The sequence below is a fragment of the Gouania willdenowi genome, chromosome 8 (assembly GCF_900634775.1).
Source record: "Gouania willdenowi chromosome 8, fGouWil2.1, whole genome shotgun sequence".
Taxonomy (NCBI): Eukaryota; Metazoa; Chordata; class Actinopteri; order Blenniiformes; family Gobiesocidae; genus Gouania; species Gouania willdenowi.
In genome coordinates, this window is record NC_041051.1 from 26435817 (window position 1) to 26453716 (window position 17900).

The 17900-nt window shown below is 38.7% G+C and overlaps 1 protein-coding gene across 2 annotated transcripts in view; it reads left to right on the plus strand.

The window, feature by feature from the left end:
- Nucleotides 1-17900, plus strand: part of mei1 (meiotic double-stranded break formation protein 1) — an 80895-nt gene that overhangs the window by 13269 nt on the left and 49726 nt on the right. For both annotated transcript variants that reach the window (XM_028455892.1, XM_028455893.1), the window contains exons 7-17: nucleotides 1595-1804; nucleotides 3094-3269; nucleotides 4519-4633; nucleotides 4903-5022; nucleotides 7160-7259; nucleotides 11168-11302; nucleotides 11449-11566; nucleotides 13537-13628; nucleotides 15789-15936; nucleotides 16265-16376; nucleotides 17731-17791. In XM_028455892.1, the coding sequence (XP_028311693.1) occupies nucleotides 1595-1804; nucleotides 3094-3269; nucleotides 4519-4633; nucleotides 4903-5022; nucleotides 7160-7259; nucleotides 11168-11302; nucleotides 11449-11566; nucleotides 13537-13628; nucleotides 15789-15936; nucleotides 16265-16376; nucleotides 17731-17791 (1387 nt within the window). The remainder of the gene's footprint in view (nucleotides 1-1594; nucleotides 1805-3093; nucleotides 3270-4518; nucleotides 4634-4902; nucleotides 5023-7159; nucleotides 7260-11167; nucleotides 11303-11448; nucleotides 11567-13536; nucleotides 13629-15788; nucleotides 15937-16264; nucleotides 16377-17730; nucleotides 17792-17900) is intronic.

The following is a 17900-nucleotide window of genomic DNA, read 5'->3' on the forward strand; positions in this document are numbered from 1 at the left end:
TTTTATCTCTTTTATGCACACAGAGATTGTGTTCTTCTCTTCTTTTCTTGTGCACGCTGCCAAGCACTTTAACACAGTGTGATTTATCAGAATCTACGCTTTATACACCCTGCCTTCGTATTCCTCTTTCGACATATATTGAGTGAATTCTATGGACCGACACTAAACTAAAATCAAGTAATGGAGTGAAACTAAGACAAAAAAAATCAAAACTCATATCTCAATATTTTTAGACAGCGCTACCGGACTCAAAACACCACTCCTCTGTTCTTCGGGCTGAAATTTGGTAGGTATAATCTATGGATGTGTACGGATTGATGCTTGGAGCCCGATTTTTTTATTTTGGGGGGCCCAAAAGTAAAAAAAAATACAGAAGTCGATTTCTCATTTATTTGCGTGTCAAATATTACGACGGTTGTTGGTACCGAATCATTGGCACATACCAATATCTAAATGGGGCTTATTACCCCGTACGTGTCACGGGGGCCCCATTTTTCAAATGACAACTTCTTTGTTAGTTCTCGTTAGATTGGAATGCAGTTTCGTTTGAATGAATATGATGAGCCCTTTTTTTTAAATGGGGCCCGAGGGCCTACCTCCCATTTCCGGTAATTTCAAAACTTATGGGAACATAGTCGTGTGATAAATCGTTTCAAAGGAAATTCAATGTACGATTATGCCCCGTACAATTCGATTAGGTCCCCCCTTTTTTTCAGCAATTTTCATTAAAGTCGTTTTCTCATTGATTTGTGAGTCAAATATTGCGACAGTTGGTGGTATTGAATCATTGACACATACCAATATATGAATGGTTCCCATTACTGCGTATGTGCCACGGGGGCGCCAGGGACTGAATTCTCAGGACGTAGTACGTGCTCTTCCGCGCGAAGACGTTCCGCGGGCCCGGCCGTAATTCATCCGAACTTGTTTCTCAAAATGGTTATATACGATAGAAATATTAATATTTTTAACTCATTAACGTCTAACCAGAAAGACAATTCTGAGTTAAATTTCCAGATGCAAAATGACACACAGGCACATTTATTAACAAACACAGCCCCACAATCTGTGCCACTTTTGGCTTTTTCTCCTTTAAGAGACAGCATGTGAGTTAATTCTTTAGTGTGCCTTGTTTAGGTAAAGGTCTGGGTTAGGACGCACCCAGAAATCCATCTAACTGGACTTTTCATGCTGTTCTGAGAAGTAGCAAAAGCAGCGACTCCTAAAACGAGTATTTTAATGCTAAATAAATTATAAAATATATATCTCACAAATATGGAAAAATTGTAAAGAACACTGTTTGACTATACTCTATGAATAATATTAAATACTTGTATGATGTGATTTGTACTGTGATTGTATTAAAAAAAAACAACTCGAGATAGGCAATATTGTCCTTTTCTATATGGCCAAAATAGAAAACATATCATCATCTTAACTATAATACTTTTTATTTGTTGTTGTGATTCTGCTGTCCTAATATTTGCTTAGCAATTTGTTATTTTACATTGTACACACAATACATTTATTGTATTAATGTACCTTTTCTCTGTGTCTTTGTGAGCCATGTGTTCTCTCCATTACTATCCACCAGTGCCCATTTTGGAGCAGCTGTGCTCATCTTTGACATACCCTGATGAAGACCTGAAGGCTTCAATCATGTACGTGTGGTGCCAACTACTCAGTAGCGCTGGTGGCTCTGCAGCTCAGTCGTTACCCATCGCGATCAGGGACAGACTGTGCATCCTGCTGCTGCAGACGTTAGCTAAAGCCACCTCGCCGCATCTCATTGGAAATTGTCTCGGTAAGGGAATTATTGGACAGTTTATTGCACTTTGGTCCTTTTTCAGAGTTGCCACCGGCTGGGACCTCTCTATGAGTGGTTTTGCATGTTCTCGCTGTGCTTTACAGGATATTTTCCATGTATTCTTGTAACGTTTCAGTAGTTTACATGTATGAAAGCATGAAACTTCCAATTGTTTAAGACTTTAAAACAAGAAATTGGAACACAAATCATAATGACAGAACGTCCAAAGTCTGAACCAACACGTCAAAGGTAGATCTGAGGATTCAAGTCACTGCTTCTCAAGTCTCAAGTAAGTCTCGTCATGTCACTAAAGTCTCGAGTCAAGGCCATTCAAGTCCAAGTCAAGTCAAAATTCCTCAACTTTAATTTACAAGTTTTAACAGGTCATTTGTACATTGGAAAAAATAGAATGAGTACATCATGTACCTCAGCTAATTCCATTTCACAGAGCAAGTTCATTCAACTGAGATAAACAATAAATTACTTGAACAGAGTACTGGTACATATTTGTCAATATTATCTGCTTTTATAAACAAATCAATTCAGGATCTTTTCAGATTTCAACATTTTCGCTGTCCCTTTGTTAACCAAACAAACAATAATCACACTGGGAAGTGAAACGAGGTATAATTTTTCCAAATCAGTTATTAATCATGATATTATCACTCTTGGAATCATTTTCTCTGCTAGTGCGCGCACGTCTCAGCCTAGCTTGATGTTTTTAGCTGGTTCCTGATTGGCTGTCAGGATCAAGTCCAAGTTAAGTCACGAGTCATTTGTTTTCAAGTCTAAGTCGAGTTGCAGTCATTTCTTTTTTTTTTTATCAAGTCGAGTCTAAAGTCATCAAATTTGTGACTCGAGTCCACACCTCTGATTCCTGTCCTAATCCTAATCCTAATCCTGCCCAAAGAAACCCAAATCATACTCCGGTTATTATTTTATGTATTGATTATTTTATTCTCTACTTTACTTTTATGGCTATATTTTTCCCAGTAACACTCTCCATGCTGAGGAAAGTGTTTAATCATTTGCCAGCGCTAATTTTTATAGCAACGTTTTAAAATTGAAGTTTGGATTTTTTAAAATGTAATTAATTATATTCAATAAATTGCCATCGATGGTTCAAGCTTTAGAGGGTTTAACTTTTACTCATGCATCTTTTATTGGAAAACCTTATAGAAAAGTAATGATATGATTTTCTTGCTTACTCTATGGCGTTTAAGCCTGGACGCTATCTGTACGTATCAATTTGATATTTCTTTGACTGCTTTTATTATCTCTTTCAGGTCTGCTGTGGCAACTGGTGCAGATGAGCGAGGCAGTATCCGCTCTGATGAAATGCCCCGGCTCTCTGATTTTAAACGATGAGAGCCAAGAGTTCCTGACTAACAGCCAGTCCCTCGAGCAGAACCAAGAACAACAGCTCCCAGACCACTGCCCTCTGCCTCTCATCCTGAAAAAGGTCTCTGTCCAAACATCTCGCCCCTACCGACGAGGCCTGCAGTCTAGCACTGATGCTAATGATAACAACAGATTCTGATGTCGGATTAATGTGCCTCTGAGTTAGGATTCAGGAAAGCTTTTACCCTGGACAAATATTTGGGCTTTGTGTCTGGGAAATCACACTGTTGATCCAGTCTTGTTGGAATTTCTCAGTGTTGGCTCATGTTACGAAGCAGCTCATGATGACATTAGGCTTTTATGTTTTGCTGCTCTGAGATTTAACACTTTGCTAGATAACCTGTGGGAATGGAGGTCAGCCAAGTCCTAACTATCCATGCATGCAACTTCAAATGAACAGAGATGTGAAAAAAACATCGACTCTTTAAAAGTTTCAGTTGATCTACAGAAAGTTTGTCATTCATCAGATCTTACAGTTCATAGAACGATTGAACATTACATTATATTAGTACATCATTTATTAAACTGGACTCCCATATGTATCCCATGTGTTGCTGTTAATTCTAAAAACAGGTCAGACAATACAGGTCATCACCTCAAGGATCGTTCTGTGATCCCAACAACAGTATGATAACCAGTATGATCGCTCTTGCATAACAAATATTAACATTATCGATCATTATAAACCCTCAGAATCACCCACAAGATTCAAAAATACTTTATTTGTAATTGGAAATATTAATTTTAATTATTTATGAGGCCGGCCTTCCCATGTTCTCGCTAAGTGTGTGTGGCTTGGCTCTTCATACTCATGTTTCCTTCCAAATTAATAATGCTTGATTGATTAGAGCAGTTGTTCCCAAACTGAGGGGCACGTCCCCTAGGGTGGGGGAGACATCATGAAAAGGGGTGTGTGAGGGCGGGGGATGAATGTGGGTGAACCTTGAGCATTAAAAATAAAAAATAAACATTTTATTTGCACTTTATTAATACATTTTATTAGCCAATTGTATGTTGTTTTTATGATATTCTTAGTTTTATTAGCCTTTTTTTATTTTATCACCCTGAGAGTTTTTTATTCTTCAAAGGGGGGGTGCAGCAGAAAAAGTTTGGGAACCACTGGATTAGAGCATGTTAATTTATCGTCCAGAAGTAAATGTCTGCATGTAATTATATCATATATTCTCAGGTTCAGTCGTCCTCATTAGAAGTGATCCACAAAACAAAGTTCTTGCTGTAAACTTTTTACATGTAATGTATCTCCAATGGCTTGGACTGCTGTCATGAAGCTGGTCCACTGTATGTTTCAGTTGCTACTGAGCAGCGATGAGCTGTTGCAGGTGACCAGCTCCAGGTGCATCGGTTCCATTCTGGTTCACTCTCCAAGTCAGTACAGCGCTCCGTTCATCACGGCTGACATTCCTGGTAACACAGCAGCCAGGCACACAAACAGTTGGAAAATCAACTCTTAGATTTATCTTCAGCGATGGTTTTTCTTATTTTCTGCACCTTTAATCTTTAGTGTGTGTGTGTGTTTTTGTTAATTAGCTCACCTCTCCTTTTTTGCTAGTTGTTTTACCTTTTTACATCCAATATTTATGGATAAATATCTTGACACGGGTGTTTTTAATTCTTTTAGTATCTGTGAGATATTTTTGTCAGTTTTTCTTACATTTCTATAATCTCTCTCCCAGGTTTTCTGTTTGACCGTCTGGCTGCTGGTAGCAGTGATGTGCTGCTGTGGTCAGTCTACCGCTGCTTGATGTTGATGACTGAGGACGCGCACTTTTTCACTCAGTGTCACTCTGTCTATGGTGAGAACACACACGGTGTGGATAGCGCAACAAACTTTTCCTTCTATTTAAACCCACCAGGTTATTTTGAATTCTGGTACACGCAGTGAAGTTAACTGGATTTGCATTGATGAGAGGTGAAAATCCAAGATAATCCTGAATCCAGAAATATGCACATTTGAGTTGCACATCATGACATCAGCCTTTTTGTGGCTAGATGTGTTCCCTGGTGTTAAAACAGTCTCATTCCAAGATGTTTTTTCTACAATATGATCAGCTTTGATAAGGACACGCCTGCGTTCTGTTTTTAATTAGAAAGCTTTTTTATTAAAAATAAATCCAAATATTAGAAAATGCATTTATAGATAAGAAAACTGCACTTATAGATAAAATGTAAATAAGAATGCAATACAAACAATACAATATGGTTTTAAAGGAAAATGTCATTCCCCTCAAGGAACTGTCCTTTTATGTTCCACTCAGGATTAGCCCTCAGAGTCAGTATAACGGTCAATCACCAATTAATAGACTTTGCTCATGTTTTAGTGTCCTATGGTTTGTCATTAATAATTACATCAGTTTTTATTCATGTTTTACGTAGTTTATTTTATTGTTTTGCTGTTGTTTTTATCTACTATGTATTGCACTTTGTGCCAGCTGTGGCTGCCTTAAAAGACTATATAATTAAAGTTGAGTTGAGTTGAGTAATAAATACTATTAAAATTACTAAACACCAGGGCATGCTGGATTGTCCTCAGTATAACCTGATTGGTAAAATATGTGGGGGATGAGTTATCTGTGAAAAAAACATATGGATTAATAATTATATTCTAGAGAAAGGCTCTCAGATTGATGATGCCATAATACGGTTTTTGGAGTCTTATGATCTGACTGTTCAGTTGTGTGAAGGTTAGCAATGTTTCGTATCCCACTTATAAGATTTACACATCCCTTTTTTTTATCTGGATAACCTGGGCAGGTAATTGGAAAGGTTGCAGCTTATTTTAGTTTCTAGTCCCATATCCCTGATCCATGGCTGGTTAGAGCATCTGCAAAGATTGCAATTGCTTCACAGGTCTTGATAAGTCTTGTTTTGAATACTTGTATATTGCAGGTAGGGAGGTTGCCTGGGTAAATCCTGTGACAGTAATAAGAAAGGTATTACATTTTAGTGAGTCGGAGTGTGAACGTATGATGTCTAAAACATGAAAGAGGAACTTAAACTCTCCCTGCCTTAAATAAAACATCTGTGTAATTTGTCTCTAGTTGTTTGTCTTCTGTGATGGATTTAAGACTTCTTTCAGGTGTTGACTCTGGAAAGAGGTTTCAGTGGCCTGAAATTCTAGTTCTTGTTTCGATTGCTATTTCTGCTACATTTTGCTTTATTGGGTAACTAATCACATCATTGTCTTCTGTCACTTGAAGAAGAATTCAAGCTCACCATATAATAAGAAATGTGAGATAGTCTTACGCTGTAATGATGCTGTGGTAAGACATGAAGCCATAGTTAGAAGGTGGAACACTTCTGCCTTTGTTTTATTTTGAAGTTTTTGTGTTCTCACAAAGCTTTTATAGATTAGCAGTAGCTACTTTGGTTTTGAGTCCCGAAATGTTTATGGTGGTTTAGTTTTGTTTACCGCAGAAGTGATGGACTGGTTTCCTGTCAATGGTGTACCCTGCCGTGCTCACTGAGTAAGCTGGGGAAAACTGTTGGGCTCTGTGATCATGTTCAGTAGGTGTAGAAATAAAACTAATGAATATAGTGAAGTTCAGACTTAGACTTAATCTACCAGTGAACAGACTGCCTGCCGTGAAAACTAATTTTCTGTTAGTTTAGGACTCAACACAGACTTGTCAGAGCCGACTCTTTCCATAGCAGTAAATTAAAATGTGTCTGCTGCTGCCACACTTTATATAGAACACAGTTGCAAGCGTATGATTGTGTGCAGACCCTTTGTAGTGATTTAATGAGTGTGTCACTCACTTTACGGCAGGCGTTTGCCACCGCCTGTAATGCAACAGATATCAGACATCAAAACGCTGTCAGAGCTTTAGCACCAACAAGATTAAAGTGTTTGTGTCAGCGAAGGTGAAATTAAGTGAAGCTTTTTTTTCTTTTGAAGCAAAGTGTGTGTTTTGTTCTATTTTTGTCTCTCAGGAATAGAGTCTTTGGTTCGAAGCTTGAAGGAGTCGCTGCGGCTGACCAACCGAGAAGTGTCAAAACAAGGTTTACTGCTGCTCACTGTTATACTGGAGAGGTGAGTTTGCCCTCTTTTCTTTTCTATCTTTTTTCTTCCTATTGCTCTGCAGCATATCATCTATCCAACTTCTATATTTGTTTATCAGAGTCGTGGAGCCCCAACGAAAGTCTGTCCCAAATTAAACTTTATTGTTCTCTCACGTTCCTCTCGTAATGTGCCTGTGTGTGGATGAATCCTTGTGGAGAAGGATATTCTTCCCAACAGCTGCAGCTTCTATTGTCACTGAAATGCAATGTATGTGTGCAGAGGGTTTACAGCAGCCTGCTGAGGGCCCTTATCCAATCCCTGAGTACAATACTGCCTGCATACAGTAGAAAAATGTACTTGCACTGTGCACACAGTATTTGAAATGATGGAGATGATACCCAAAGGTTTATGTAATGACGAGACTACAATTGATTTGTAGCTCTAACTGAAATATTACAGATCGGTTCAAGAACCCATTACGATTTTTTTGAGATTGCCACTTAAAGATTTAAATTACTCAACCATGTAATTATCTCTCATCATTACATGTCAATTTGCCTAAAGCTGCAGTATATAGAATTGTGAGACTGGAATGGAAACAACCAGGCTGCCCCATCCCTGTTTTGAATCTACCGGCATCCTCATGAATGCGCACAACTGTGGAGCTATTTGCAATGACTTTGTCGCTAAATGTGGCGACTTTCCAACTCTTCTTAATGACTTTATCTTATGTCATTGGAGAGTCTTCTGATCTTTTAGAGTAGTCTTTTTCAACCTTCGGGTTGTGACCCCATGTGAGGTTGCCTGGAATTTATATGGGATCGCATGAAATGTCTAGTAATTAAAAAAAATAAATCAAAAAATATATAAAATACTGATTAAAATGAAATATATTTGAAAATATTCTTTAAAGGCACACCGTGGACTTTTTGACCTAATTAGTTAACCCATACTATATAAGTTATTTTAAATGATTCCTCAGGTCAATATACAGCACTTGACAGTATCAATGCTCCGAGCGGGGCTTTCCTCTTGAAATACCGACTATGTGAGTTTGCAGAGACGGACCGTCTTTGGCCAGGTCATGTGACCTGGAGAATAATCTTTGTGGTTGCCAGAAATTTGTGATATCAAAATGGGGTCACGATCCAAAAAAAAGTTGAGAACCTCTGTTTGAGAGACCTTAACATGGCTCGTATCACTATGTAGTTACTGTCCTCAATGAAGAGCAGGCGCTGCCGTGAACCCCTCCCACACGACTCCATGTCCAGAGTGTAAATTAATTGTGCATATTCTCTCCTCCTTGGATATGCTTGACCAAGGTTTACAAGTGTTATGATAAGGGTCATAATCTTTACATGTGCTCTGGTCTGGTCACTGGAGGTGCTACACACCGGTCCGGAGCTGAAACCCGCCCCGGTTCTTTAATGCTGGAGGAGGACACACATTTATAATCATACACTTATAATGAAGCTGAAGTCAATGAATAAAGTTGTCATCATTTATTACAGGAATGTTTTACAAGTGAGTGAGATACTATACGGCGCCTGCTGCGAGCTCCTTCACCATGTGGAATCCACAGGAAGAGTGCGAACTTTGGCTTTTCCCCCCGGCTTCATCTCCTTCGCCCCTCGTCTTCCGTCGGGCCCTCCACCCACGTAACCTCTATCAGTGTACAATGTGTTTATGCAGTGGTGGGTGCAAATGACGCGTTGGTTGAAAACCGTATGTAATGTACAATAATGTCCCTTAATATCCTCACAAGCAATTTATCCCATCTGTTATCACTCTCCCTTTGACACTTGTATACGGTGCAGCCTGGCAATTTGGTCTGCGCAGACCTCCATGGAGTCCGTTTAGAGTTTGTTTGGGCCTTTAGACTGTTTTTTCTCCATGTCGTTCTTCCTTTTTTTCGCTGGCTTTGCCGTGTAAGCCGTTTTGCATAATGCAGCAATGGGGACTTTTCCTGTTGGAACACCTGCCATTGCACCTTCAGTACATTCAGGACGGAGACCATGCACAGACTTTTGTCGAGCAGTCAATAGTAATGCCACAAAACCGCTCATGGAGCACTTGGTTTGTAGAAAGATCTCTGATTGGCTGAAAAAGAGTGTCACACTCCTTGTTTTCTAAAGCTTGAATACGGAACCATAAGAAGGTATAGAGGTTCAGTGTCCACTCAGAAAACTTTGGAATACAATATGCTCAAAGGTAATTGTAGTTTCTTGACCAAATGACCCAAAAATAAAAAAAATCTTACATACTACAGCTTTAACTCAGCAGCTCTGAGCATTCACATATTTTCCATTGGGATGTTTTTTTTTAGCTCTTGTATATTTTGATTGTTCTCATTAAGTCATTCTTACCTACATCAGGGCCACTCAGGCAGTGGTGCATGTGTGTTTTTTCAGTTGCACAGACACGGAGAGGCATATAAAAAAATCATTTTAGATATTCAGCTCTTGGGGATTTAATTAGATTTTAATTACCTGTCTGCTGTCAGCCGGTAAATCACCCTCCTACTTATGCAAGGCACACATAATTTCTGATGAAGTGTTCACCTTGTCACACAGCTGTGATACAAGAGATACAAGACTTTTATCGTGTTAAAGGGAAACCGTGTCCTTCAGTGGAGCCGTGTTCCAGGGAAAGTGCTGAACAAGCGAGCGCGCGTCTCCTCCTGTCGTGTTGCATATTTTCATTTATATGACAGTACTTTTCTCAGTGTGTGCTCCGGTGTGTGTGTGTTTGTGTCGGTGTGAGTGTGAGTGTGTTTGTGTACAGTTTAATGGGCGTACAAGTGTTATTTAGGATGGGCTATGCTGCTCCTGTTTTGTCAACAGAGAGTCACTCTGCAGCTGTTTTTGGTGCTGCCTCACGCAGAACCACGCTGCTAATCTTTGTAATGTCAAGAGGTTAACGTTATTTGTTTATGATTCATTCCTGCCCTTAAAAAAAAAAGTTGCTCTTTGTGTGTATGTGTGTGTGGTGTGAGGGCTGTTTGGGGGTGGGGGGGAGTCACTGCTGTCGGAGATGCAATGTGGCAGTGAATTAGCGACGGGTCAATTAAAGGAAGTGACTGTCAGGATTTTGATAGGCCTTTTTCAATTATGTCTTCAATTATCCATGTTCAGTTACAACTCAATCATGATTACTGAAAGCCAAATACAATTATGATCTCAATTACTAAAGTTCAAATTCATAAATAATAAAAATGCCCATAAAATGTGACCTTCCTCTCGAGTTAGCTTTATGTTAGTATCTCTTATGATAATGGGTCAGTTTGACCTCTGTCTTAAATCAGTTGTAAAAAACAGAAACAAATATTATCTTTCATCCTATTTGTTTTTCATCTTTTGGTTACCTTGTTAGGCTTCCTAATCAATGAAAATATTGGTATTCATGTCTTTGGTGTGGGCCTCTGAGCGTCAGTATACCCCTAGATTTAAATGTATTAAAAAAATAAATAAAAAAAAAAGATTAAATGATCCTCAAGAGACCTAACAGGTATTGGGAAAACTTGATATGAAATACATTTAATGTTTGTTAACTAGAAATGAGTAAGACAGAACTCTTAACATGGTTTCCCAGTTTTGCGTTTAATTGAATTCTAATTTTCATGCCAATTACAATTACAAAGTTAATTGTAATTGACATTAAAATTCAAATTCAAATATGATTACAACAGCAGCAGATTTCTTCAATTACAGATACAATTATAATTACGCCATAATTGTAATTAATTATCAATTACACAGCTACAATTATAATTGAATGTGAAAAATCTATGCCAGTAAAATCTCTGCAAAAGCCTCTCGTATTTTTCTTTTACTCTCAAGGTTTTTCCCCTTTGTGTTCAAGCATGTGGCTTTTATCTGTTAACATCACATTTGTAGGTAGGGTTACATCAGGTGGTGTTTGTGTGTGTTTGTGTTCAGGCAGCCACCAAGTGTGCGCCTGTTTCCCAGCGGCCCAGGATTTGTGGCGGTTTCAGAGGCCCTGACAGCCGGCGTCTCTTCCTCCTGCCTGCTGGTCGCCGCGCAGGCCGCCAGTGCCGCCGGTGCATTGTTCAGGTACGTACAAACCATACAGATGTACGTTTGAGTCACACATTACCAAGCACACCATATGAAGGTGAAGATCATTCAAATGCATTGATCACATCTCGCCACCCATCGTTAAAAACAACAGGTGCATCTAATTCTTCTGTGTTCTCCAGCCTGCAGCCCCAGTCAATACCAGTTCAATACAAAGCAGTGGAGGAAGTGATCGAGGCCATTAGCGCCAGGTTCTCTGAGCTGCCTCTGCTCTCTGCTTCAGTTTATCATCGGACATCTGTAAGTGTAACAAAACAAAGTTAAACCCAACTCTCTGATAACACAAATGCTGTGTTTCCGTAGTCAGATAAAGACTGAAAGAATGAGATAGAGCCAGTGTTTCTGTTTCTCAAATTACCTATGATCCTCTGCGCGTGTCACCATCTTGTGTGTCACCGTAACCTTTACTGGTAACCCAAGTCACAGATTTTACCCGATTTTAGCCGAATGTCCTGCTGCATACATGCGTTGTGGGGTTGCTCAAACACAGCGAAGCCAGGGGAAAGTACAAGACAGTTTTATTGCATTGCTAAAATAATAACTAGTCAAGGAGAACAAACAGAACGTCTGTCCACGGAACAGAGAAACAAATAGATAGCCATCATCAACAGGAAACCTTTCCACCCTGACCCTGAAGCGATGATTTCATCACAGTCAAGCATATATATTATAGATGCATCTCTTGTCGGCCCTCTGGCAGAGACGTTATGATGTTTTCATATGAATACACAACTCGTATGTTTATATTGTCATTTAGGTTGCACGTCATTGGAAAGCTACGATTCTTGTGATTGAAGCCATATAAACCATTTAACAATCCAACAACCACAGCCAAAGTTATCAGTGCTTCTGTCAGATCAGTCGAAAAGTACAGTAATACGTCATCTTACCTTTGAAGCCTCATATTGACCAGGTGAAAAACAATATCCCACCAAAAATTATATTGTTAGCTTGTCAAAGGTCCACACATACTCCTCCAAAGACTTGTATGCTTTCATTTCATCCAATGTGTAGACACTTACACTGTTCACCAGATAGTTTACAATGTCTGGATACAAAACGGCCGTAAGCGTATCTACGTCGGATACCCATTCTCCTTTCCTGATCTCGTATGGATCTTTGTTGTCGATTATGCTCAACTTCTGTAAATAACTCGCTTTGCAAGTTGCATTTAAACTATCTCTATAGATTGTTTGTTCCTTTTGGCTATTTTTATCCAGTTTTGACATCATTTTCAAAGCTTCAGGGGACAAAAATGTATCGCGTCAGGATGTAAACATTGAATGGTGACACATAAGATAGCGGACTATGGAATTGTGGGTGGTTTCGTGACGTCATTGGAAACCCATCTATTGGCTGTCCCAAAAGGCGCTAGAAGTCGCTAAATGACGTTATCACCTAATTTGCATAATTTCCCATTTGCATGTAATTGGAATGGACACTGCAGGAGAAGAATAACCTCGTGAGAGAGATGAAAAGTTAGTAAAAAAAAAAAAACGTAAATATGTTTAAAACTACAAATCAACTTTTTTCCATTGATTGATTTGCCATTGAAAGAAGCCATTACGTCTCAAAATAACTTCACTAATCAATCGATCTTTATTTGTATAGCGCCAATTCATAAGCAGGTCTGGACTTGGAGTGGTGTGGGTCAGGGTCTCCTCTGCTCTGACTGCAGCTGGGAGTGCTGCATGACGTGAGACTGACAGGCTGTGAGTGCTTTGGAACGGGGGAGGGGCTCACGGCAGCACCCACTGCACCTTGAGTACAGTAACTGAAGAGCGATACGTGCTTTCACGTCACGTCAGAGTCTGAAAAAACATCCGAAAAGTCTCAAATAACACCGGGAAAAGTTGCTAGTAGCTTTTCACCAAAACAGTCGCCAAGAAGATCTGAAAAGTCGCAAGATTTAGCGAGAAAGTCGCCAAAGTTGGCAACATTGGATAGAGCTTTAAAGTTAATCATGTGACTGATTTTTTCAGGGGTGAGGCTTCATGGTGAGATTCAGTGAAATTGGTTGATTTATTTTTTTTACATATGGTTTACATCTGTCACAACTTTGATAAGCCCATTTATTATGGGTTTTTTTTGGTCACTCTTACACCTCGTATCTGAAGCTATAAGTCAGCTCACTTTGGATTGATGAGAGAGAATTTATTTTTCCACAAAGGATTCACTGCTTTTTTTTCTTTTGTGTGTGTGTGTTTCAGGGAAGACGTAGAAGATCAGAACCAAACAGCCAGTCTTTAAAGGCTGAGGGGTTTCTGCTTCAGGCCCTGGTCTGTTTTGAGGCTGCCTGCAGGTAAAGAAAGCATTAAAGAAGCGTAGGTTGGAAGCTTTTATGCATTAAGTTCTTAAAATTTGTGAACACACTTTGGTGGGTACGATCTACATACATACATGAATGCCAAATTCCTCACAACCAATGCACCATTTTCTTAGAAAATATTTATTAATTTATTTGTTGCCATGAAGTATAAGAGACACTCATTTCATTAGTTCTTTTTAAGGACATTATCTTTCAGATGCGCCAAATCTGTCCAAAAATAGAAGATGAAAAAACACATATTTAGATTTTTTGCAATATAATACAATACTGTAAGTAAGGTTTTATTTATTTAATGTTCCCAAATATTTTCATTCTCTTGTACCCCTTGTGTCTCACTTCAAAATATGAGTACCCACTCATCACTGTATTAGTAGCCCTTGTTTTATTTACATGTAGGGCTCTAAACTATTTTCTAACAGTAGCTCATACGGTACATGTATGTACAGATTTTTGCAATTTCCAGTGAGTATGTGCAAGCTTTTTTACTCGCATTTATACATTTATCAGGATATATAATTGGTTAATATATATTACGTTATATTCACTGTGTTAGTAATGTTTTTATAGGAAAATAAGTATGTTTCAGTGTCTGTGGTTGACATGAAATGGTTTTGTGGTTTTGACTTTTAAAGCCTCTTCACTTGTAGTTATGCCACATTATTGTTTATTCCAGTGGTTCGCAAACTTGTTGTGCCCAAGGTACACCAAAGGACAAGTAAAAATCTGAAGGCAAGCCTGTTGTGCAAAATAGCCTTTATAACACGTTATCACTCATATCATGTGCAATATCTGTAAATGTGCATAATTATTTACTAATGACAAATCAAATGTGACAAAGACAACTATATTACTCATGAAACATTTCTTAATGAAATATTTTAAAAAAAGGTATTGAGTTTGCCTCTGTATTATGAAATTAGTGCATACAAAGTATAGTAAATTAAAAAATAATTCTTTTTGTGTAGTTGTACATTGCAATAATTAGGGCCCTATAAAATCTGTTTTATTTTTTACCAAATTCCGTGTTTTCCACATTCATTTTTTAAAATTCCATTTTTTTTTAGAAATATTTATAAATCTTTTCAGAAAATATTAGTTTTTAACTCCTGCGAGGAAACAAAATAAATACTAATAAAAAGTAAATAAATAAAAAAAATAATGTAAGATACAATTAAAAGGTAGATATAAGTTGTAGTGACATGGATTATTCTGACTGCTCCTTTTTATTTTTTTATATGTCATATAAAGATGTATGAGAACAGCATTAATGTCACCCAATTGCGAATGATGATATGTTGTTCAAGAATTACAGCTGACTCATGTTTTCACGGAGCGCCGCTGCTCTTGACGAGAAACGGACGCGTTTCACAGGCACAGTCGGCTCTGATTTTAGAAGTCAGTGGTGATTTGCGTAGGTTTTTGGCAGTTTAGACGGTGTTTCAGGTGGTTTAGGCGATGGTAAATGCGGCCAGGATGAGAGGGCGAAGGAAGGTGCACCTAATGAGCGGTCCCTGAAAACCTGTCCCCATAAAAAGACGTTCTTTGCCTCACGGTTCAACGCGGTTTTGCGTTCAACAGTAGATTCCATTTTCGTTGGTCGATTTAGTGATTCTGTTCGCAATTCCGTTATTGTGGATTTTATAGGGCCCTAAATAATAATGTGTGGTTGTCACAAAATCCCATGGCACACCTGGATTTGCCTTGAGCTGCAGCACACTGTTTGGGAACCACTGGTTTATTCCATTGTATATTATCAACAGGTGGAGTAACTGTGTGCTGGACATTTATAGGGTCTCTAATAGGTTTATGAATTTAATCATTCGGCTGGAAATAAATTCATATATGTTTTCAAGTTGCCCCTGGCAGTATGCAAAAGTCCCCTAGGGGTACACGCAGGGACCACTGTTATAGACAGTGTTATAGACAAATGTAACAAATTTCAAAGATGTCTATTAGTACGACAATGAGCTTTGAATCTGTATTGCTGAACAAATCAAATTTTCCATCAGACGAGTGATGATGTTAATCAATATTTCAATCCAGTGCTCTGCCTTGAGGCTGTCATGTCATGTTATATTCAAGTTGGAGTTCAAATTATTAATACATGCATGTGTGTGTGTGTGTGTGTCCAAGGCTGGCTAAGGTTTGTGCGTCAGAGCCTGTTTTGAGGGAGAACACCTTCACCACGCCGCATAAACAGAGCAAGCCTGACGACTCGCTGGAATCCTTGTGCCAATGCCTGCTGCGCCTTTGCGACTCTGTCTGGATACCCACCGTTATTGTGAGAGTTCAATAAGACCATTTCCCATTTATCATCTTCCCATTTTAATCCTCTGTCTCTTTTCTATAGGTGTAGTAGGATATTAGCTGCTTTATGAGCTATAGGTCACAGTAATATAGCGCCCTGCCTGGTGGTTTGGTTTAACTGACTGCATTAGTAGGCAGCACCACGTACAGCCTTTGTCTTCATTAGTTCTGTGTACACACTGACAGGCATGCCTATCGATCATTGCCTTGCAGCCACAGTGCTAGTCATTGTTTGTTTGCCATGTGTTTTTCTTTCTGTTTGGACACAACAAGCGTGACTGTAATGTTTTTTGCGTCCTCAGAGGATGTGTGAATGTTCCCCAAATGCCAGGATACTGCAGTACTTCTACTCCATCCTCACGTTCCAGTTTACTCTCTTTCCAGCTCTCATGCCCGCCTTTGCAAACAAACTTGGTGAGTTATGTAACACTGTGTAAACTAATTCAGAGCAGTCACAAGTGTCTGATTATGCCTCTGTGCATTCACACACTACAGTTACACAGCAGCTAGTGCAGATAATTAATTCCTATTGCACCTCATATGACAAAGATATTTATTATTAAAGTAAAAGTCTATACACGTTTTTGCTTTGATAAATGTTGTTGTTTTTCTTTTTACCACACGTTAAAATCCAGCAGAACAAGAGCTGTAAACAATTTGCTTGTGTTACGTGCTCTGGTTTGGTTCTGATTGTAAAGTGCAGGATGGATAGATACACTAAAATAGCTACTGGCATGGGAATTATTGGAGAGTTGAAAAAAAAATCAACCTTTTCAAAGATGCATCAATAAACATCCAGCAACTTCAAATTACTGCAGCATCCTGACAGAAGACAGTTCCATCACTCGTTCCAGTCAAGAAATAAGCCTCATAAAAGAGGATCTGTTTTTACTGATACACTACCATGTTAGGATTCTTCTCCTGATTGGTGTCACATCAACACTGGTGAATCCCAGCAAGCTTTAACCGCTCTACGACTCATTTCCCTGCATCTCAACATGATCACTGCTGTTGTTAAATTTAAAACTATCTATTTTGACAATGACATAGTAAGAGTTTTTCTTTGTATCTGTCATATTTACTTTTAGCAATTACACCAGTAAGTCACAGCCTTAATGACCAACGTTATGGTGACCTAGTCCGAGTGTTATGCTTTGAGACACATACTTTGTGACACAACTTGTGTCACATGCAGCGGGGCTCACAAAAATGTGATTCTCTAATTCGAGGGGCTACATCTGAACATTAATAAAGAACAAGGAAGGATTTGTGGAATTTATTTGTTGTCTTGTGTGTTTCTGGAGTCATTTTGTGTATTTTGGTTGTCATTTTGTTTCGTTTTTCCCTCTTATTTTTGTGTTTACTTGTCATCAACGTATGTGTTGTTGGAGAACATTTGTGTATTTTTATTGTCCTTTTCAGCAATTTTTGTCATTTTGTCTGTTTTTTGGAGTAATTTTGTCAATGTTTGCTGTTGCTTTGTGTACTTTTGTTGTCCCTTGTTGTCATCTTGTGTGTTTTTGGATTTATTTTGGGGGCTGCACAAATCTAAACAACAAATCTGCCCATGTCTTCGCTGAGACCTTCCACATAATAGTCATAATATTTTAAAATCTGTGTTTTTATCATTCCAGGTCCCTTTGTGTCATGTTAGCAGGAAAATATCAGCCCAAAGCACAATGGAATAATTAATTTGTGTTAAAGTTAATGTCATCTGGCACTTTCTAACTTCATTTGTCACTTTTTTAATCAACTTCATTCCATCCAGCATCCACCGGTTTCTTTAGGCTGGCTGTGGAACACAAGGCACTTCTCTGTGCGGGAAATAGGTAAATCCCAACACGCACGCTGCCATGTTTCTAAAAATTACCGTATAGTGGATTAATGTGTGATTGTGCCATTGTGTGTTTTTGCATGTTAGTGAGCATTGAGCCAGAA